Source organism: Telmatherina bonti, assembly GCF_933228915.1.
Source record: "Telmatherina bonti genome assembly, chromosome: 16".
Classification (NCBI taxonomy): Eukaryota; Metazoa; Chordata; class Actinopteri; order Atheriniformes; family Telmatherinidae; genus Telmatherina; species Telmatherina bonti.
Genome location: NC_136614.1, coordinates 6,427,330 through 6,450,218, shown reverse-complemented (window position 1 = coordinate 6,450,218; position 22,889 = coordinate 6,427,330). Strand labels below are relative to the sequence as shown.

The 22,889-nt window shown below is 53.0% G+C and overlaps 1 protein-coding gene across 3 annotated transcripts in view; it reads right to left on the bottom strand.

Moving 5' to 3' along the window:
• myo6a (myosin VIa) overlaps window positions 1-22,580 on the bottom strand; it is a 190,010-nt gene extending 167,430 nt beyond the window's left edge. For all 3 annotated transcript variants that reach the window (XM_079255818.1, XM_079255819.1, XM_079255820.1), the window contains exons 1-2: window positions 22,417-22,580; window positions 357-491 (exon numbers count right to left, since the gene is read on the bottom strand). In XM_079255818.1, the coding sequence (XP_079111944.1) occupies window positions 357-473 (117 nt within the window). In that variant the 5' untranslated portion in view covers window positions 474-491; window positions 22,417-22,580. The remainder of the gene's footprint in view (window positions 1-356; window positions 492-22,416) is intronic.
• Window positions 22,581-22,889: the final 309 nt, after the last annotated feature.

Genomic DNA, 22,889 nt, shown 5'->3' with positions numbered 1-22,889 from the left:
ACCATGACATTAAAGCTTTCTTGTGGGTGATGCAGCTTCTCATCCAGCAGTGAGTCAACGATATGAAAGGAGCATTTGTCTTGCTGTGAGGAGCTACTTGACTTCAGGTCAGCATGTCCCACCTGCAGGTTCTGGTTAATCATCGACCCAACGCCGCATCGCTTCAGGAAATGCTGCCAGCCTCCACTCCAAGTGAAGAGGGACATTAAATCATTAACACAAAGCAGATTGGGAAGGGCTGGATGGGAATGTCGGGTCCAAGTCCCAACAGTTGGGATCTGATGGAACCTAAAGGCATTGCCTAAATCCTGGTTTCCTTCAGAGAGAACAGCTGCAGCAACTGGAAGCTGGCTCACCTTTCCCTTCTGCTTTAGAGGCTCAATGGTGAGGCTGTCGGCGCCGATGTCCACGATGGTTCCCAGCTGGAACCCGTCTGTTGGGTGGGGCGCCCACACTGGCTTCCCATCCTCCATCGCACCGCTCCGAAGGCTCTGAAAAACATGACAACAGTCAGGGGGACAGTTTTATGTGACTCTAAAGCTGGTTTACCGTAAGCTGAGCTTGGCTGCAGAGAACCTGGAGACCCCACCTGCATGCGTTTTACGGGGCGACCCAGATGCACCAAACCCCTCCGACAAAATGCCAACCAGCCCCGGAGTGAAACACTTAAACCTTTGTGGCTTCAGTTTGCTGAATTATAATAATAATAATAATCAGACGATGTGAAACAACAATCTGCAGACTTTCTCTGCAGGTTCGCAACATTAGACAAACCTTCTTACGTCTGCACAAGTCCCAAACGGCATGCAGTCCGAGCTCCCTGGGGCTTCACCACAGCCACCAGACCGACTGCAGCGTTACGGAGCAGAGCAGCAGCTGACAGGGTTCCTGCTGGGGGAGCAGGATGTTCCCCGTGGGATTCTCACAGCTTCACATCAAACATCAGCCAGTTTATCCGTCCTCCATCTGATCTCCAGACAGATTTTAACCCTTAAAACTCCTCCAGATCTCCCCGAGCGCCGCAGCTTCTGTCATCATTAGCGTCTCAGTAACGGCAGCGTGGAGCTGGGATGGTCATGTGACCCTCCAGCTGGTCTACGGAGGTTTTCCAGCGTTTCTTTCCGTCCAGGAGGTTTACAATCCAGACACAACATGTAGTGTTTATTCACTGTAAATCCACCATTATTTATCACATTTCACACCATGTTGTTACCTAGCAACCTCAGAAATGATGAAAACACTTCCTGTCAGACTTTCCACCAATCAGAGAGCTTAAACTGACGGTAACGTCCAATCAGGAGCAGCCAAAGATCAACAAGTGATGAGAAAAGCAGGAAAATAATGATCCTCTATGGCTGGAATAAAGCCAGGAAGATGTTTGGGATGCAGCTGAGGTGGAGGTGCTGCAGTGAGGACAGCAGGTAGATAGTAGCAGGAAGATGTTTGGGATGCAGCTGAGGTGGAGGTGCTGCAGTGAGGACAGCAGGTAGATAGTAGCAGGAAGACGTTTGGGATGCAGCTGAGGTGGAGGTGCTGCAGTGAGGACAGCAGGTAGACAGTAGCAGGAAGACGTTTGGGATGCAGCTGAGGTGGAGGTGCTGCAGTGAGGACAGCAGGTAGATAGTAGCAGGAAGACGTTTGGGATGCAGCTGAGGTGGAGGTGCTGCAGTGAGGACAGCAGGTAGATAGTAGCAGGAAGATGTTTGGGATGCAGCTGAGGTGGAGGTGCTGCAGTGAGGACAGCAGGTAGACAGTAGCAGGAAGACGTTTGGGATGCAGCTGAGGTGGAGGTGCTGCAGTGAGGACAGCAGGTAGATAGTAGCAGGAAGACGTTTGGGATGCAGCTGAGGTGGAGGTGCTGCAGTGAGGACAGCAGGTAGACAGTAGCAGGAAGATGTTTGGGATGCAGCTGAGGTGGAGGTGCTGCAGTGAGGACAGCAGGTAGACAGTAGCAGGAAGATGTTTGGGATGCAGCTGAGGTGGAGGTGCTGCAGTGAGGACAGCAGGTAGATAGTAGCAGGAAGATGTTTGGGATGCAGCTGAGGTGGAGGTGCTGCAGTGAGGACAGCAGGTAGACAGTAGCAGGAAGACGTTTGGGATGCAGCTGAGGTGGAGGTGCTGCAGTGAGGACAGCAGGTAGACAGTAGCAGGAAGATGTTTGGGATGCAGCTGAGGTGGAGGTGCTGCAGTGAGGACAGCAGGTAGATAGTAGCAGGAAGACGTTTGGGATGCAGCTGAGGTGGAGGTGCTGCAGTGAGGACAGCAGGTAGATAGTAGCAGGAAGACGTTTGGGATGCAGCTGAGGTGGAGGTGCTGCAGTGAGGACAGCAGGTAGATAGGAGCAGGAAGACGTGGAAACATGGAAACGTCAGGACCAGAAATTTCTTGGAGTTTTGAGGGTGAAACATCTGGCTGGACGCTCCAGTTCAACACCTGGCTCCTGTTTCCATGAGCCAGGTGTCATAATATTATTTATTTTGGTAAAAAACAAACAAGATTATTTTTGTTATAATAATTTGGCTTGAAGTTAGTTTCCTTCACATGAAATAAAAACTAATTATTTCAGTTATCTGGTAACAGAAGAGGTTTTTAAATCATTTATCCAGCTAGATTTCAGAAAGATTTCTGAATTTTACAGTAAAAATTCATTTGAACACGTTTCAGAGAAATAAACGGAACATTCGTTCCAGTCGCTACAAACCCTTCAGTGCAGATAATAAATATCTAGCATACATTTTTTCATCAGTTCATTTCTGGTTGAAAAATAAATCAATGAAAAGATTTTAGAAATATTAAAGTATTGTGTTCATGGAAGGGTTTTGTTGCCATGGTAACTAGGACAGCCAGTACTACAAATCATTCAGGGTTCAATTTATCAATAATTTAACAGAAATTAATATTTGTTTTAAAAGCAGGTTTATTATTTTAGTGTTTCGTCTCCCTGCATCACAGCAACGTCTCCTCTTACTGCAGTTATTACATGTTAATAACACGTCTAGTGATTTGGTGCCGAACTGCAGCAGATTCCATGATGCTTCTGCACTTCCTGTGTTTCCATTAACACCAGCCACTGGAGGGAGAATGGACCACAAACAACCTCATGTGTTGGCAGGAGAACTGGTTCCAGGACCAGTTAGCACGCAGACCAGTTCCAGACCCGGTGAGAGGCTGGCAGGCCGGCTGGTTAAGATGTCTGACAGACATAACGCTGTCTGTTCTGACACTGGGTGGATGACCCAACCACATTTCAGTAGTGGCGAGCTTCTGGACATCCTGACACCTGAAGGTGGAGGAAAGATATGTCTGAACAGCTAAAAACAAACTGAATGATTTTAAGCCAAAACAGTTAAAGGCTTCGTCTACAATGCGTCTCTCCTCACAGCACGGCAACCTGGTAAACTACAGGAAAGTTCACATAAAGCAGCTTGAAGATAGGAACTTTATTTAGCTTTATTCAACCAGATATATAAAAAGAGCTGTCAGCTCCTGATAGTAAGTAAAAACCGGCAGAAAACATTAAACCAGCACCAGTAAAACCAGCTAAAGGTATAGCGCGCTGCATGCGGAAATCGTTCAGATGACTTTCTACATAGTTGCAGGAACAAATAAACCTTTCTTTCCAATTATTCCACTTAATTCATTTGCTTTTATTAAGCTACTATACTTTCTTATTCATCTTTATTAATGATTTAATGACAAATTGGACTTTTTATTGTATGTTGGCTGTTCTGTTAGAGCAGTGAGATGTCTGCTGAGTCTTCAGCTTCCTGGATCAACTCGATAAAACCTCTGAGTGTTTCATCCTGATTCAGCGACACACGAAGCAACGATCAAAGGCCGCCGGTTACTCATTACCAGGCTGCAGTAAAATAAACCCGATGAGGACAAAACCAAGCTGGTGAATCATCCCCGGACCGTAAACGCTTCTTTATCTGTAGGTGTAGGTGTGTACACGCAGGTATCCGCAGGTACGTGCGGGTAACCGCAGGTACCTGCAGAAATCTGAACCCTGTGTGACAGGACACCGACCCTGCATCTGTTTCAGAGGAAACGGTTGCCATGGCAACGGTTGCCATGCGGAGACCAACACCCCTCAGCTGAAGGCAGAACCTCCACTGCAGCACTTTAAAGCTAAAAGGCTCCCATCTATTTCCAGCCACTGTCCTAAATATTCTAATCCAGCTGCATCTTTGCAACTAACCTCCATCCTCCTGCCAGCATCTCACATTAAACCCATCAGCCAGGGGAAAAATGAACGAGGCTCCCAGTGCAGCGACTGGTCTCTGCCAGGCTTTCCCATCATGTTCATGCATCTTTCACTGAGAGGAGCGAAGCAAACAACCTGAATCAGCTCTTCTTCCTCAGTAAAGTGGCTTTAAATCAGTGAGCCGAGGAGTCTGGTTTCAACGTTTCTTTCCCGTTACTTTGTCTGAGCTGCAGACGGGGACCAGGCTCGCTGCAGACGGAGACCAGACTCGCTGCAGACGGAGACCAAAGTCGCTGCAGACGGAGACCAGACTCGCTGCAGACGGAGACCAGACTCGCTGCAGACGGAGACCAGGCTCGCTGCAGACGGAGACCAGACTCGCTGCAGACGGAGACCAAAGTCGCTGCAGACGGAGACCAGACTCGCTGCAGACGGAGACCAGACTCGCTGCAGACGGAGACCAGACTCGCTGCAGACGGGGACCAGACTCGCTGCAGACGGAGACCAAAGTCGCTGCAGACGGAGACCAGACTCGCTGCAGACGGAGACCAAAGTCGCTGCAGACGGAGACCAGACTCGCTGCAGACGGAGACCAGACTCGCTGCAGACGGAGACCAGACTCGCTGCAGACGGGGACCAGACTCGCTGCAGACGGAGACCAAAGTCGCTGCAGACGGAGACCAGACTCGCTGCAGACGGAGACCAGACTCGCTGCAGACGGAGACCAGACTCGCTGCAGACGGAGACCAGACTCGCTGCAGACGGAGACCAGGCTCGCTGCAGACGGAGACCAGGCTCGCTGCAGACGGAGACCAGGCTCGCTGCAGACGGAGACCAGGCTCGCTGCAGACGGAGACAAGGCTCGCTGCAGACGGAGACCAGACTCGCTGCAGACGGACACCAGACTCGCTGCAGACGGACACCAGACTCGCTGCAGACGGAGACCAGACTCGCTGCAGACGGAGACCAGGCTCGCTGCAGACGGAGACAAGGCTCGCTGCAGACGGAGACCAGACTCGCTGCAGACGGACACCAGACTCGCTGCAGACGGACACCAGACTCGCTGCAGACGGACACCAGACTCGCTGCAGACGGACACCAGACTCGCTGCAGACGGAGACCAGACTCGCTGCAGACGGAGACCAGGCTCGCTGCAGACGGAGACCAGACTCGCTGCAGACGGAGACCAGACTCGCTGCAGACGGAGACCAGACTCGCTGCAGACGGAGACCAGACTCGCTGCAGACGGAGACCAGACTCGCTGCAGACGGAGACCAGACTCGCTGCAGACGGAGACCAGACTCGCTGCAGACGGAGACCAGACTCGCTGCAGACGGAGACCAGACTCGCTGCAGACGGAGACCAGACTCGCTGCAGACGGAGACCAGACTCGCTGCAGACGGAGACCAGACTCGCTGCAGACGGAGACCAGGCTCGCTGCAGACGGAGACCAGGCTCGCTGCAGACGGAGACCAGACTCGCTGCAGACGGAGACCAGGCTCGCTGCAGACGGAGACCAGGCTCGCTGCAGACGGAGACCAGGCTCGCTGCAGACGGAGACCAGACTCGCTGCAGACGGAGACCAGACTCGCTGCAGACGGAGACCAGGCTCGCTGCAGACGGAGACCAGGCTCGCTGCAGACGGAGACCAGGCTCGCTGCAGACGGAGACCAGGCTCGCTGCAGACGGAGACCAGACTCGCCGCAGACGGAGACCAGGCTCGCCGCAGACGGAGACCAGACTCGCCGCAGACGGAGACCAGACTCGCCGCAGACGGAGACCAGACTCGCCGCAGACGGAGACCAGACTCGCCGCAGACGGAGACCAGACTCGCCGCAGACGGAGACCAGACTCGCCGCAGACGGAGACCAGGCTCGCCGCAGACGGAGACCAGGCTCGCCGCAGACGGAGACCAGGCTCGCCGCAGACGGAGACCAGGCTCGCCGCAGACGGAGACCAGGCTCGCCGCAGACGGAGACCAGGCTCGCCGCAGACGGAGACCAGGCTCGCCGCAGACGGAGACCAGGCTCGCCGCAGACGGAGACCAGGCTCGCCGCAGACGGAGACCAGACTCGCCGCAGACGGACACCAGACTCGCCGCAGACGGACACCAGACTCGCCGCAGACGGAGACCAGACTCGCCGCAGACGGAGACCAGACTCGCCGCAGACGGAGACCAGACTCGCCGCAGACGGAGACCAGACTCGCCGCAGACGGAGACCAGACTCGCCGCAGACGGAGACCAGACTCGCTGCAGACGGAGACCAGACTCGCTGCAGACGGAGACCAGACTCGCCGCAGACGGAGACCAGACTCGCCGCAGACGGAGACCAGACTCGCCGCAGACGGGGACCAGACTCGCCGCAGACGGAGACCAGACTCGCCGCAGACGGGGACCAGACTCGCTGCAGACGGAGACCAGACTCGCTGCAGACGGAGACCAGACTCGCTGCAGACGGAGACCAGACTCGCTGCAGACGGAGACCAGACTCGCTGCAGACGGAGACCAGACTCGCTGCAGACGGAGACCAGACTCGCTGCAGACGGAGACCAGGCTCGCTGCAGACGGAGACCAGACTCGCTGCAGACGGAGACCAGACTCGCTGCAGACGGAGACCAGGCTCGCTGCAGACGGAGACCAGACTCGCTGCAGACGGAGACCAGGCTCGCTGCAGACGGAGACCAGGCTCGCTGCAGACGGAGACCAGGCTCGCTGCAGACGGAGACCAGGCTCGCTGCAGACGGAGACCAGACTCGCTGCAGACGGAGACCAGGCTCGCCGCAGACGGAGACCAGGCTCGCCGCAGACGGAGACCAGGCTCGCCGCAGACGGAGACCAGACTCGCCGCAGACGGAGACCAGGCTCGCCGCAGACGGAGACCAGGCTCGCCGCAGACGGAGACCAGGCTCGCCGCAGACGGAGACCAGGCTCGCCGCAGACGGAGACCAGGCTCGCCGCAGACGGAGACCAGGCTCGCCGCAGACGGAGACCAGACTCGCCGCAGACGGACACCAGACTCGCCGCAGACGGACACCAGACTCGCCGCAGACGGAGACCAGACTCGCCGCAGACGGAGACCAGACTCGCCGCAGACGGAGACCAGACTCGCCGCAGACGGAGACCAGACTCGCTGCAGACGGAGACCAGACTCGCTGCAGACGGAGACCAGACTCGCTGCAGACGGAGACCAGACTCGCTGCAGACGGAGACCAGACTCGCCGCAGACGGAGACCAGACTCGCCGCAGACGGGGACCAGACTCGCCGCAGACGGAGACCAGACTCGCTGCAGACGGGGACCAGACTCGCTGCAGACGGAGACCAGACTCGCTGCAGACGGAGACCAGACTCGCTGCAGACGGGGACCAGGCTCGCTGCAGACGGGGACCAGACTCGCTGCAGACGGAGACCAGACTCGCTGCAGACGGGGACCAGACTCGCTGCAGACGGGGACCAGACTCGCTGCAGACGGGGACCAGACTCGCTGCAGACGGAGACCAGACTCGCTGCAGACGGGGACCAGGCTCGCTGCAGACGGAGACCAGGCTCGCTGCAGACGGAGACCAGACTCGCTGCAGACGGAGACCAGGCTCGCTGCAGACGGAGACCAGGCTCGCTGCAGACGGAGACCAGACTCGCTGCAGACGGAGACCAGACTCGCTGCAGACGGAGACCAGACTCGCTGCAGACGGAGACCAGGCTCGCTGCAGACGGAGACAAGGCTCGCTGCAGACGGAGACCAGACTCGCTGCAGACGGAGACCAGGCTCGCTGCAGACGGAGACCAGACTCGCTGCAGACGGAGACCAGACTCGCTGCAGACGGAGACCAGACTCGCTGCAGACGGAGACCAGACTCGCTGCAGACGGAGACCAGACTCGCTGCAGACGGAGACCAGACTCGCTGCAGACGGGGACCAGACTCGCTGCAGACGGGGACCAGGCTCGCTGCAGACGGAGACCAGACTCGCTGCAGACGGACACCAGACTCGCTGCAGACGGAGACAAGGCTCGCTGCAGACGGAGACCAGGCTCGCTGCAGACGGAGACCAGACTCGCTGCAGACGGAGACCAGACTCGCTGCAGACGGAGACCAGACTCGCTGCAGACGGAGACCAGACTCGCTGCAGACGGGGACCAGACTCGCTGCAGACGGAGACCAGACTCGCTGCAGACGGGGACCAGGCTCGCTGCAGACGGAGACCAGACTCGCTGCAGACGGAGACCAGACTCGCTGCAGACGGGGACCAGACTCGCTGCAGACGGGGACCAGACTCGCTGCAGACGGAGACCAGACTCGCTGCAGACGGGGACCAGGCTCGCTGCAGACGGAGACCAGGCTCGCTGCAGACGGAGACCAGGCTCGCTGCAGACGGAGACCAGGCTCGCTGCAGACGGAGACCAGGCTCGCTGCAGACGGAGACCAGGCTCGCTGCAGACGGAGACTAGACTCGCCGCAGACGGAGACCAGACTCGCTGCAGACGGAGACCAGGCTCGCTGCAGACGGAGACCAGGCTCGCTGCAGACGGAGACCAGGCTCGCTGCAGACGGAGACCAGGCTCGCTGCAGACGGAGACAAGGCTCGCTGCAGACGGAGACCAGGCTCGCTGCAGACGGAGACCAGGCTCGCTGCAGACGGAGACTAGACTCGCCGCAGACGGAGACCAGACTCGCTGCAGACGGAGACCAGACTCGCCGCAGACGGAGACCAGACTCGCCGCAGACGGAGACCAGACTCGCTGCAGACGGAGACCAGACTCGCTGCAGACGGAGACCAGACTCGCTGCAGACGGAGACCAGACTCGCTGCAGACGGGGACCAGACTCGCTGCAGACGGAGACCAGACTCGCTGCAGACGGGGACCAGACTCGCTGCAGACGGGGACCAGGCTCGCTGCAGACGGAGACAAGGCTCGCTGCAGACGGAGACCAGGCTCGCTGCAGACGGAGACAAGGCTCGCTGCAGACGGAGACCAGACTCGCTGCAGACGGAGACCAGGCTCGCTGCAGACGGAGACCAGACTCGCTGCAGACGGAGACCAGACTCGCTGCAGACGGAGACCAGACTCGCTGCAGACGGAGACCAGACTCGCTGCAGACGGAGACCAGACTCGCTGCAGACGGGGACCAGACTCGCTGCAGACGGGGACCAGGCTCGCTGCAGACGGAGACCAGACTCGCTGCAGACGGAGACCAGACTCGCTGCAGACGGAGACCAGACTCGCTGCAGACGGGGACCAGGCTCGCTGCAGACGGAGACCAGACTCGCTGCAGACGGACACCAGACTCGCTGCAGACGGAGACCAGACTCGCTGCAGACGGAGACCAGACTCGCTGCAGACGGAGACCAGATGGACACCAGACTCGCTAGAACAGCTTATTATTCATCATTGATAGAGGAGAAGAAGAACAACCCCAGGTTTCTCTTCAGCACTGGAACCAGACTGACTAAGAGCCATAGTGCCGTTGAGCCATCTATTCCTTTCAACCTCAGCTGTGACGACTTTATGAGTTTCTTTGTAAATAAAATAGTTTCTATCAGGAAGGAAATCAGTAATAACCTGAACACTACTAATGTTATTTCATCTGCAGCAGCCTTAGAGACGTCTTTAGAAGCTGATTGTCATTTGGACCGTTTCTTGCCTGTACAGCTCTCCGAGTTAACCAACATAATAGCTTCATCTAAACCTTCAACCTGTGTTTTAGACCCCATCCCAACCAGATTATTCAAGGAAATGTTTCTTAATCAATACATCTGTACTGGACCTGATCAATTCATCTCTATTATTAGGACATGTACCTCAATATGTTAAGACAGCTGTAATTAAACCGTTGCTTATAAACCAACTCTGGATCCAGGAGTTTTAGCTAATTATAGACCAATATCTAATCTCTCCTTCTGGTCTAAAGTTCTGGAGAAAACAGTTTCAACCCAACTATGTTCCTATCTGAGCAGAAACAATCTGAAGAGTTCCAGTCAGGATTTAGAGCTCATCATAGCACAGAGACAGCCCTGGTGAAAGTCTAATGATCTTCTCATGGCCTCAGATAAAGGACTTCTGTCTGGACTCATTCTTTTAGATCTCAGTTCTGCATTCGACACTATTGATCACAATATTCTGCTACAGAGGCTGGAACATGTTATTGGGATTAAAGGGACCGCATTAGACTGGTTCCAGTCATATTTATCTGATAGATTTCAGTTTGTAAATGTAAATGATGAGTCTTCCTCACACACCAGGCTAAGTCATGGAGTTCCTCAGGGTTCTGTACTTGGACCAATACTTTTCACATTATACATGCTTCCCTTAGGAAATATATCATATCATATCTTCATTTCTATGCGGATGACACTCAGATCTACCTTTCCATGAAGCCAGATGAAACCAATCAGTTTCTTAGATTACAAAGATGTCTTACAGACATCAAGACCTGGATGACTCTGAATTTTCTCCTTTTAAACTCAGACAAGACAGAGGTCATTATCTTCAGGTCTGAAAAACTTAGAACAACATGATCCAGTTATGTAATTAATCTGGATGGCATTAATCTGGCCTCCAGTACCACTGTGAGGAATCTTGGAGTCATTATTGACCAGGACTTGTCTTTTAGCTCACATGTAAAACAGGTTTCTAGAACCGCCTTCTTCAACCTGCATAATATTGCAAAAATTAGGAGCATCTAGTCTCAGAAAGATGCAGAAAAATGAGTCCATGCCTTTATTACTTCCAGACTGGATTACTGCAAGTCCTTATTTATGGGTTGTCCCAAATATGCCCTGAAAAGTCTCCATCTGATCCAAAATGCTGCAGCAAGGGTTCTGATGAGGACCAGCAGGAGAGATCATGTTTCACCAGTTTTAGCCTCTCTACACTGGCTCCCTGTTAAATCCAGGATAAAGTTTAAAATTCTTCTCCTCACATATAAAGCTCTCCATGACCAAGCTCCATTGTACATAAAAGATCTTATAGTTCCATATATTCCAAATAGAGCACTTGGCTCTCAGACTGCAGGTTTACTGGTGGTTCCCAGAGTCTCAAAGAGTACTATGGGAGGAAGGGCCTTTAGCTATCAGGCTCCTCTCTTATGGAACCAGCTCCCACCGTGGGTTTGGGAGGCAGACTCCCTCCACACCTTTAAGATGGAGCTGAAAACCTTCCTTTTCCATGATTCTTATAGTTAGGATACGAGCATCTCCTGAGTTGGAGTCTGCATGTACGGGACCCAACTGTCCAGGTTCTGCTCATTGCTCTTATAGTTATGGGTAGTCTAGCCATCCATTACTTATGTAGCAATGGGGATGTTACCTGATGCACTGAGAAGTACCTCGCTCTATTTCTCTCATATATTAATGTATAAATATATGCCAATATGGCCGTCTCTACGTTATTTCTCCTTTTTTCCGCAGGTCTTCCTGAATAAGTGCAGTTGTACATGTTGATCTGTCTTTCCTGTCCTCTCCACCCCAACCAGTCGAGGCAGATGGCTGCCCTCCCTGAGCCGGGTTCTGCCGGAGGTTTTCTTCCTGTTAAAGGGGAGTTTTTTCCTTCCCACTGTCGCCTCGTGCAGCTCAGGATGGAGGATTGGATCCAAGTCATGACTCGATGCAATCAGTTGGTTTCTATTATAGGATATGTATGAATTGGCTGGAAATGATGTGTATGTAAAGTGTCCTGGGACAACATTGTTGTGAAGTGGCGCTGTACAAATAAAGCTGAATTGAATTGGGAGGAAACCGGAGAACCCCGAGAGAACCCATACATAAGCGGGGGGGAAATGTAAACTCCAACCCGTTCGAGCCTCCCCCCAGCTGAGAATCGAACCAGTGACCTTCTTGCTGTGAGGCCACAGTGCTAACCACTGTGCTGCCCAGATTAAACATAAAAGCAAAACCCAAAATAAACCATGTTTAAACGGCTCCAAACAGCATTTTATGGACAGAAATCTGTTTATTTTACACAGAATGAAAATATTCCATCTACTCTGACTTCCTTTTCACCTCTAACAGTTCTGCTGAAAAGCACACGATAAAGATCGACATGCAGAGCTGGACAACAGTTCCGGTGTGTGCCGCTCAGTTTACATATTCAAACATGCTCACATTAACCAGCCGTCATCATGGAGGTGTCCGTGCACAGAGGAAATGTTCCTTCTGTGGTCAGCGGACAACATTTACATCCTTCACAGAGCTGATTTATGCACCAGTAAAGCTGAAGCCTACAGGAAGCTAGTCCCAACTCTGAAGCCGCGTTGTGGGAAGTTCCTCACCGCATAAACGCCGTTGGATGGTAGAACCGTCCTGCAGGAAGTCCATCTTGACCGCAGGTTTTATCTTCCTGCACTCTGACGTTTGTCTCATGATGATTTAACCTTCATGTTGCTGCATTCAAACACAGAGGATAAACATCCATTCCTGAGCACAAACGCTGCAACGGAGGCAGTCTGATGGTTCAGCCTCTTCTAGGACCCGGTCTCATCTGCCTCCAGTCTCCAGGTGGAACTGGTCCAATCAGCATTCAGCTGAGCTATAAATGGCTCTGCAGGTATTTATAAGCTGACTGGCAGCAATGGCGACCAAACCGCCTTCATCTCTCTGAGCCGAGCTCAGAGGACACTTCAACAGCTAACAGAACGTCTCCAACGGAGACTCTGAACCCCACAGAGGAACCAGCTTCCAGCCAAAACCACCACATGGTCTGATGGGTCGCCGTCCGCTGCAGGCAGTGTGGAAACATGGAAACAGTGTGTGTGTGTGTGTGTGTGTGTGTGTTTCAGACGTGAGAGAATGATGTGCAGATGAGAAAAGACTTGGTCACTGCTGATCTATGTGTGTTATTTCTACAAATTTCTGGTTGCTCTTTATGCTGCTTTATCTGTTCATACATTCATTTTACATCATTTTAGCCTCAGAATCATCGTGTTACCATGGAAACGTCATGTCTCCGTTGAAACATCCTGCCAGCTGCGTGGAAGCGTCCCCCGTGGACGAGGGAATGCTGTCGGGGGTTACAGGCGCTCAGCTTCTACGTGCAGCTCTACATAGAAGAGCAAACTGGGGGCTGAAGGGTTAACCATCTCGGCGCGGCAGCAGAGTTCAAGCATCTGTTTCTGTGACCTGAGAGGACGACACATCTCGGCACTCTGCAGTTCTGCGTGTCGGCCCCCTGCTCACAAACAGCTGATTGTTGGATCCGTGACGGCTCGCGGCGGCGACCGCTCGGCCAGGTCACGTGGAGAACAGAGCCTGTGATGTGTTCAAGGACCAACCGCACGAAGGCAGATGGACACAAAAGCAGCAGGCGGAACAACTGGACGGCTCCAAGCTGGCGATGCATCTGAATCCTGGCCGCTGGATGGGGGGCGGGGCCTGCAGCCGCTGGACGGGGGGGCGGGGCCTGCAGCCGCTGGACGGGGGGGGCGGGGCCTGCAGCCACACGCTACAGTGTGAATAAAAAGTCTAAATCAGAACCATTTGCTGGATGTGTGGACTTAAAACAGCTGACACATGCACCATGACGTGCACCACGACGTGCACAGGCTGGAAGTCATGTGATGCATTGAAACAACCAGGTGAATAAAACAACAGATAAAAGACTTTTATTTTGTAATGATGACGTTTTGCCAACAGACGACCCAGCGCTGCCAGATCCACGTTGGCGGGAGACAAAGCGAACGGTTTCATCTGCAATGTTGCCACGTTGCCACACCGCAACTTCCACACGAGATCTTCTAACAACACTTTAACAAGCTTCCTCCCTGGCGTCTCTTTCACAATAAAAGGCAGGAGCAGAGACCAACCCGGTCCAAAGTCCTGCTGGAAGGATCAATCATCTACTCCCTCCTTCCTGCTGCATCCTCTGTGTGGCCATCGTGTCACGGTCAGCAGGCGTGGAGACCCCGTGGAGACCAGAAACCGACACGCAAACACAGCTGGTCTCATGAAACCTGCAGAGACACCTGGGACTCCAGAGCTTTGTTTCCATCTTTGTTTCCGCTTTGAAGCGCTTCGCCCTGCAGCCGCACCCAGAAATCGGCCGGGGTGTGTTCAAGGAGCGCAGGAGATCCGCTAAGCGCAGCTGACATCAGGCCAAGCCTCCCGGCACCCACACACACACACGTGCACACGCATGCATGTAGACACACACAGCTGTTTAACCAAAGCTTGAAAGTATCGTCACAAAGCAAACACACCGATTAGCAACGTTTTCCTCGACTCAGCGACTTTAGTCTCGACATGACTCAGCGTTTATACACACATACGTATATATGTAGACATATATATAACCAGACAGAACCGGACCGGACCAGACAGGACCAGACCAGACTGGATCAGACCGGACCGGACTGGACCAGACCGGACTGGACCGGACTGGACCAGACAGAACCAGACTGGACCAGACAGAACTAGACCGGACCAGACCAGACCAGACCATACCAGACTGGACCAGACCAGACTGGACCAGACAGAACTAGATCGGACCAGACAGAACCAGACCGGACCAGACCAGACTGGACCAGACAGAACTAGACTGGAGCAGACAGAACCAGACCGGACCAGACCAGACTGGAGCAGACAGAACCAGACCGGACCAGACCAGACTGGACCAGACAGAACTAGACCAGACCAGACCATACCAGACTGGACCAGACAGAACCAGACCGGACCAGACCAGACTGGAGCAGACTGGAGCAGAGCGGACCAGACCAGACTGGACCAGACAGAACCAGAGCAGACCAGACCAGACTGGAGCAGACAGAACTAGACCAGACCAGACCAGACCAGACTGGACCAGACAGAACCAGACCAGACCAGACCAGACCAGACTGGACCAGACAGAACCAGACCAGACCATACCAGACTGGACCAGACAGAACCAGACCGGACCAGACCAGACTGGACCAGACAGAACCAGAGCAGACCAGACCAGACTGGACCAGACAGAACCAGACCAGACCATACCAGACTGGACCAGACAGAACTAGACCAGACCATACCAGACCAGACTGGACCAGACAGAACCAGACCAGACCATACCAGACTGGACCAGACAGAACCAGACCGGACCAGACCAGACTGGAGCAGACTGGGGCAGAGCGGACCAGACCAGACTGGACCAGACAGAACCAGAGCAGACCAGACCAGACTGGAGCAGACAGAACCAGACCGGACCAGACCAGACTGGACCAGACAGAACTAGACCAGACCAGACCAGACCAGACTGGACCAGACAGAACCAGACCAGACCATACCAGACTGGACCAGACAGAACCAGACCGGACCAGACCAGACTGGACCAGACAGAACCAGAGCAGACCATACCAGACTGGACCAGACAGAACTAGACCAGACCAGACCAGACCAGACTGGACCAGACAGAACCAGACCAGACCATACCAGACTGGACCAGACAGAACCAGACCGGACCAGACCAGACTGGACCAGACAGAACCAGAGCAGACCAGACCAGACTGGACCAGACAGAACCAGAGCAGACCAGAGGATTTCTGCACATCTGTGGATCTTCTGAGGTGCTGATGTCTCACTAACCCGCTACGATCCAGATTAAAGACTGATAAGGGTCGTTGTGGTCGAGTCGAAGTCTAACTAATAAACGTCCAGAACGTTCCTCATCACACGGCGAGCAGATGGTTGGGTCCGGTCCCGCTGCCCGCCTTGCGTAACCAGAAACGTCAGGAACAGGTCTCCCTGCAGCTGCATGAAGGCGCTCTCGTTTGGAGAAGTGTGACCGGAGCGGCGGACAGCTGGTGCCGGTCCTGCAGGGGGCGGATCTATCCAAAGACCAGTGTGATGACATCTGTACTGTATAGTGAGCCTACTGGGTTGGCGTTGGCGGTGTAACCGTGCTTCAGCACAGCCGACTCAAACGGCCCACAAAGTTCTGCGAGATGACTCATCCAGTGAGGTGTGTTGGAGCAGGGACACACTGGAAACCTGTTGAGTTGATCTAAAGGCCTGAAAGTGGGAGGATGAAGAATTTCTGGTGGATCCGGATCACCGACATGACTGAAATCTGCGTCTCTCGCTGTGAAATTTCCAGTTTTAACTGGTTGTGTCCGTTTTCTACGGATCCCAACATAAAAAAGCCCACATGGCGTCCAACATGGATCCAACAAAACCAGGTAAAAACTAGATCTACGGCTCGAAGCCCACATGGCGTCCAACATGGATCCAACAAAACCAGGTAAAAACTAGATCTACGGCTCGAAGCCCACATGGCGTCTAACATGGATCCAACAAAACCAGGTAAAAACTAGATCTACGGCTCGAAGCCCACATGGCGTCTAACATGGATCCAACAAAACCAGGTAAAAACTAGATCTACGGCTCGAAGCCCACATGGCGTCTAACATGGATCCAACAAAACCAGGTAAAAACTAGATCTACGGCTCGAAGCCCACATGGCGTCTAACATGGATCCAACAAAACCAGGTAAAAACTAGATCTACGGCTCGAAGCCCACATGGCGTCCAACATGGATCCAACAAAACCAGGTAAAAACTAGATCTACGGCTCGAAGCCCACATGGCGTCCAACATGGATCCAACAAAACCAGGTAAAAACTAGATCTACGGCTCGAAGCCCACATGGCGTCCAACATGGATCCAACAAAACCAGGTAAAAACTAGATCTACGGCTCGAAGCCCACATGGCGTCCAACATGGATCCAACAAAACCAGGTAAAAACTAGATCTACGGCTCGAAGCCCACATGGCGTCCAACATGGATCCAACAAAACCAGGTAAAAACTAGATCTACGGCTCGAAGCCCACATGGCGTCCAACATGGATCCAACAAAACCAGGTAAAAACTAGATCTACGGCTCGAAGCCCACATGGCATCTAACATGGATCCAACAAAACCAGGTAAAAACTACATCAACGGCTCGAAACCCACATGGCATCTAACCTGGATCCAACAAAACCGGGTTAAATTAGATCTACGGTCCAAAGCCCAAAACTTCAACAACAATATCATTCCACAGATTAATCGTAATAAAACGCATCAATATCAACGATCTTGTATCTTTATTTACTGGGTATTGCTTCAATACCAAATCTAGACACCCCTGCAGCTCTGTCCCGGGTTCATCCGGTAAACCAGACCTCCAGGATCCGGACACATATCAGAACCTCCTCGTCAACCCGATCTTACACTGAAGATCAGATCAGTCTGCAGACCGATGACTACAACCAATCACCGCCACTCAGGTGGTGGAGATGAACATGATGAAGATGTTGGAGATGATGATGAAGATAATTAAGATGATGATGGTGATGAAGGACCCTGGTCTGCATGTCCTCCTCATGTCTGTGTAGGTTTCATCCTGGCATTCCTCCCACAGTCCAGAAACATCCGTGTTGGGTAAACTGGTGTCAAACTGGCCATGTGGGTGGTCTGGGTCTCTGCGCCAGCTCTGATGAACTGGAGATAGGGCTGGGCGATAAATCGATTTAATCAATTAATTTGAATTTACTGTTTATGAAGACTTTTTTTTTTTTGAGAATCTGGATTTTTTTTTCCCCGCCAGCACCTTTTGGGCTTCCGTAACAGTTGTGATTTGCGGGTGTTTGCATTGAACAACGTTTAGCACACTAGCATCACATTTCGTAAAATCTCGCTTCTGTCGTGAGATTTTACAAAAATTGCGGTTCATGCAAAAGTGTGCATGTAGCGTTATTTTAGGGTTTTCTACTTGCTGCGGAGAATTTGCTTCAGATTATCAAAGCTTTTCTCCCTCATTTTCTTTTCTAAAACTCTGAAATTTACTGTTTATGCCACACCGTGACATCTTAACCGGTGATTAACTGGTAACAACCCCCACGTCACGTCTGGAGACACGTAAACGCAAAAGTGTTTCCATTACACTTCTGCAATATAGTTCTATATCGAAATCTCTGAAAAACCACCTCTTGAGATCGTAAAAACTTGTATAGCAGCGGGTTTTTATGGCAATATTTAGTTTTTGCACAGTTCTAGGTGTGATGGAAACGCAGGGTTTTCAGTGTGGGAGGGGCCCCATGCCACAGGGGTCTGAAGCCAGAAGCAGTCGACAGGCTCGTCTTTCAGCCGAAAATGTGTAAATTAAACAAAAAACAGCAAGAATGTAATAATACATGTGTGTTAGAAATATAGCTTGAATTAACATTCAGGAATTTTTTTAAAAATAGTATTTTGTATCAAAGAGATAAATTTTCTCTAAACACATGTTAAGTGTAAAGAAACGTTCATTTTTATTACCTCATTGCCAACGTGGGAAATTGTTTTAGTTATTTAATGTCAAAATACTCTAAAAGGAATCAATATTTTTATTCCAAGAGGAGGCATTTTTATTCATTTATTTATCAGTTTTTTATTCTAGAATAAAGTTACACAGGTGAAGTGAGGCCTATTCTTAAGTGTACGATCAAAAGTTAAAAACTATCTCACAATCAAATCATAAAATCATAAAATCGGAAATCGGATTTGGTTTAAAAAAAAAAAAAAATCGGAGATTTTATTTTTTGGCCATATCGCCCAGCCCTAACTGGAGACCATCGTAAAATCAGCTGATTTAACTTCTGAAGCAAATAAAACCAAGAAGTTTGATTGCGGCTTCAGAGCAGGTCTGGAGGAACAACTGAACATAACCTGAACGTCTTCACAGCCACATGTCGCTCCTGCTGGACAACAATGTTCCAAATTAAACAGAACGTAGACACGAGTCATCTAGAACTCATACCAGGCACGACTCAAGCAAACCCGCCTCAATTCAGCCCATCGCAACGTCTCCATGGAGGCATCACTAGGGCTTAACATGTTGTTACGAGTGGTTGAGGTTCTGCAGCTTCTGCAACATGTCAGCAAACCGTGGTAAGCGCTGGTCCAGCTAGAGGACCAGGTAGAGGTCCAGCTAGAGGACCAGGTAGAGGTCCAGCTAGAAGACCAGGTAGAGGTCCAGCTAGAAGACCAGGTAGAGGTCCAGCTAGAAGACCAGCTAGAGGACCAGCTAGAGGTCCAGCTCGAAGACCAGCTAGAGGACCAGCTAGAGGTCCAGCTCGAAGACCAGCTAGAGGTCCAGGTAGAGGTCCAGCTAGAGGTCCAGCTAGAGGTCCAGCTAGAAGACCAGCTAGAGGACCAGCTAGAGGTCCAGGTAGAGGTCCAGCTAGAGGTCCAGCTAGAGGACCAGGTAGAGGTCCAGCTAGAGGACCAGGTAGAGGTCCAGCTAGAGGTCCAGCTAGAGGACCAGGTAGAGGTCCAGCTAGAGGACCAGGTAGAGGTCCAGCTAGAAGACCAGGTAGAGGTCCAGCTAGAAGACCAGGTAGAGGTCCAGCTAGAAGACCAGCTAGAGGACCAGCTAGAAGACCAGCTAGAGGTCCAGCTAGAGGACCAGGTAGAGGTCCAGCTAGAGGACCAGGTAGAGGTCCAGCTAGAGGACCAGGTAGAGGTCCAGCTAGAAGACCAGGTAGAGGTCCAGCTAGAAGACCAGCTAGAGGACCAGCTAGAGGTCCAGCTCGAAGACCAGCTAGAGGACCAGCTAGAGGTCCAGCTCGAAGACCAGCTAGAGGTCCAGGTAGAGGTCCAGCTAGAGGTCCAGCTAGAAGACCAGGTAGAGGTCCAGCTAGAGGACCAGGTAGAGGTCCAGCTAGAAGACCAGCTAGAGGTCCAGCTAGAAGACCAGCTAGAGGACCAGCTAGAGGTCCAGCTCGAAGACCAGCTAGAGGTCCAGCTCGAAGACCAGCTAGAGGTCCAGCTCGAAGACCAGCTAGAGGTCCAGCTAGAAGACCAGGTAGAGGTCCAGCTAGAGTACCAAGTAGAGGTCCAGCTAGAGTACCAAGTAGAGGTCCAGCTAGAAGACCAGGTAGAGGTCCAGCTAGAAGACCAGGTAGAGGTCCAGCTAGAAGACCAGGTAGAGGTCCAGCTAGAGGACCAGGTAGAGGTCCAGCTAGAGGACCAGCTAGAAGACCAGGTAGAGGTCCAGCTAGAAGACCAGGTAGAGGTCCAGCTAGAAGACCAGGTAGAGGTCCAGGTAGAGGTCCAGCTAGAAGACCAGGTAGAGGTCCAGCTAGAAGACCAGGTAGAGGTCCAGCTAGAAGACCAGGTAGAGGTCCAGCTAGAGGTCCAGCTAGAAGACCAGGTAGAGGTCCAGCTAGAAGACCAGCTAGAGGTCCAGCTAGAAGACCAGCTAGAGGTCCAGCTAGAGGACCAGCTAGAGGTCCAGCTAGAAGACCAGGTAGAGGTCCAGCTAGAAGACCAGGTAGAGGTCCAGCTGGAGGACCAGGTAGAGGTCCAGGTAGAGGTCCAGCTAGAAGACCAGCTAGAGGTCCAGCTAGAGGTCCAGCTAGAGGTCCAGCTAGAAGACCAGGTAGAGGTCCAGCTAGAAGACCAGGTAGAGGTCCAGCTAGAAGACCAGGTAGAGGTCCAGCTAGAAGACCAGGTAGAGGTCCAGCTAGAAGACCAGGTAGAGGTCCAGCTAGAAGACCAGGTAGAGGTCCAGCTAGAAGACCAGGTAGAGGTCCAGCTAGAGTACCAAGTAGAGCGACGACAACACACCCACCGCCAGCACCCACACCAGACAGAATCCCACCTGGAGCAGAATGACGAGTTGTTTGGAGCGACATCACTTCCTGTTCTTTTCGCAGCAACCGGCAAACAGACTTAGCATTAGCTGCTAATGGAGGAGCTAATAAGCTAACAGCACAGACGCCGCTCCCAGTCAGACCTCCCGCTCCCAGTCAGACCTCCCGCTCCCAGTCAGACCTCCCGCTCCCAGTCAGACCTCCCGCTCCCAGTCAGACTTCCCGCTCCCAGTCAGACCTCCCGCTCCCAGTCAGACCTCCCGCTCCCAGTCAGACTTCCCGCTCCCAGTCAGACCTCCCGCTCCCAGTCAGACCTCCCGCTCCCAGTCAGACTTCCCGCTCCCAGTCAGACCTCCCGCTCCCAGTCAGACCTCCCGCTCCTGCGTTGTTGTGGACCCTGATCCGGTTCCGTCCCATTCTCCGGTTTGTCTTTACTGCAGCAGCAAGAGGGACTGCGGGTCCAGTCCAGATGGTTCTGGACCGGTTCGGATCAGGGACCGGTTTGGTCCACACAGCAGAGGATGGGACAGAACCATGACCAGAACCCAGCATGTCTCCAGTCTGGATTCTGAGCCGTCTCATGTTCTAAGTGGATAAAGATTCGTTTAAACGGCTTATCCAGCTGGACCGCCGCCATTACCCAGCATGCTTTGAGGCGTCGCAGCGTCCCTGCAGCCTCGATGGATCGCCTCCAGACTCCCGGACCAGACTCCCGGACCAGAACCGTTTTATCTACTGTAAACAACCAGGTCCGCCATCTTTAACCCCACAGGACCTCCTCCTGCAGATCCTCCTGCCTGCACCTCCTCCTGCCTCCTCAGGATGCATGTTAAGCACTGAAACTTCCCTCAAGATGTTCATGGATTTCCAGCCACAGCAAGGAGGTGATGAGGAAGGAGGTGATGAGGAAGGAGGTGATGAGGAAGGAGACCAGGAGGAGTCTTGTGACAATGCAGCTGAAAAACAGGAACACTGAGGAGCAAAACTCAAAGTCCAGGAGAGAGGAGCAGCAGGAGGTGCAGCAGGAGGTGCAGCAGGAGGAGCAGCAGGAGGAGCAGCAGGAGGAGGAGCAGCAGGAGCAGCAGCAGGAGGAGCAGGAGGTGCAGCAGGAGGAGCAGGAGGTGCAGCAGGAGCAGCCTCCACCCTCAACACACTTCAACGTCTCCATGCAGAAACACAACCAGCCGTCATGACGTTCACACACCGCAGCAGACAATGAGGGCTCTTATATAATCCCCCCCCCCCCCCCCCCCCCCCACACACACACACACAGTGAGTGTGTGTGTGTGTGTGTTAGCTTGATCATCGATCCTCTGATATCAGGTCGGATCGTTTCCTCCACCGGCGGTGTGCTGGGAGTCTGCAGGCCGCAGCAGAGCTCGCGGTGCGGGATGAGACCCGCCGCTGTCCCCGCCTCGCGCTCCCGCTGTGCGTGAACACAACTTTACCCCGCCGGGTGTTTAAAGGTCTCAGCACAACAAAAGCTGGATGCACGTGACGTTTCCAGAATAAACCGGGTCGGTACCGGACGTTTCTCTAAGCCTCAGACCCGCCGCGTCCTGCAGCCGGCCAGCGAGCTCACATCCCGGTCGGGCTGGGAGGATTCTCCCGGTGCTGACGCCGGTGGCACCTACCTCTCCTGCGGGGAAGCTCCGGCGTCTCCGCGCCCCGGTTTATGGACAGTAAATCTGCTTTAATTCCCACAGAAGAAGAAGAGGAAGCAGCCCAGTTGTATCCGGATAACCCGTGTTCTCTCCGGCCGCCTGGTCCACTCCGTTCCCGTCCCGCAGCCTCCCACTCCCGCAGCAATCCTGGGAAACGGGCCCCGTGACGTCACAGCCCAGCTTTATAGTGCCCCGCGGAAGGAGACGGCCTGCAGGGGGCGCTGCGGCTCAGTTCAGGCTCTGTTTAATGTACAACCTTCAGTCACACAGGTGTGTTTCTGGTTTATGAACTGTTGGATCACCTGAATGACCTTTCTACACGTCTCAAGTTTCATGTTGTTTCACAACGAACACAATAAACCTAAAATAGCTGTTTTGTTTTTCATTTTTAGGTTAAAAAAAAAACTTATTTTGGAGGAGAAAACATAATAATAATAACAATA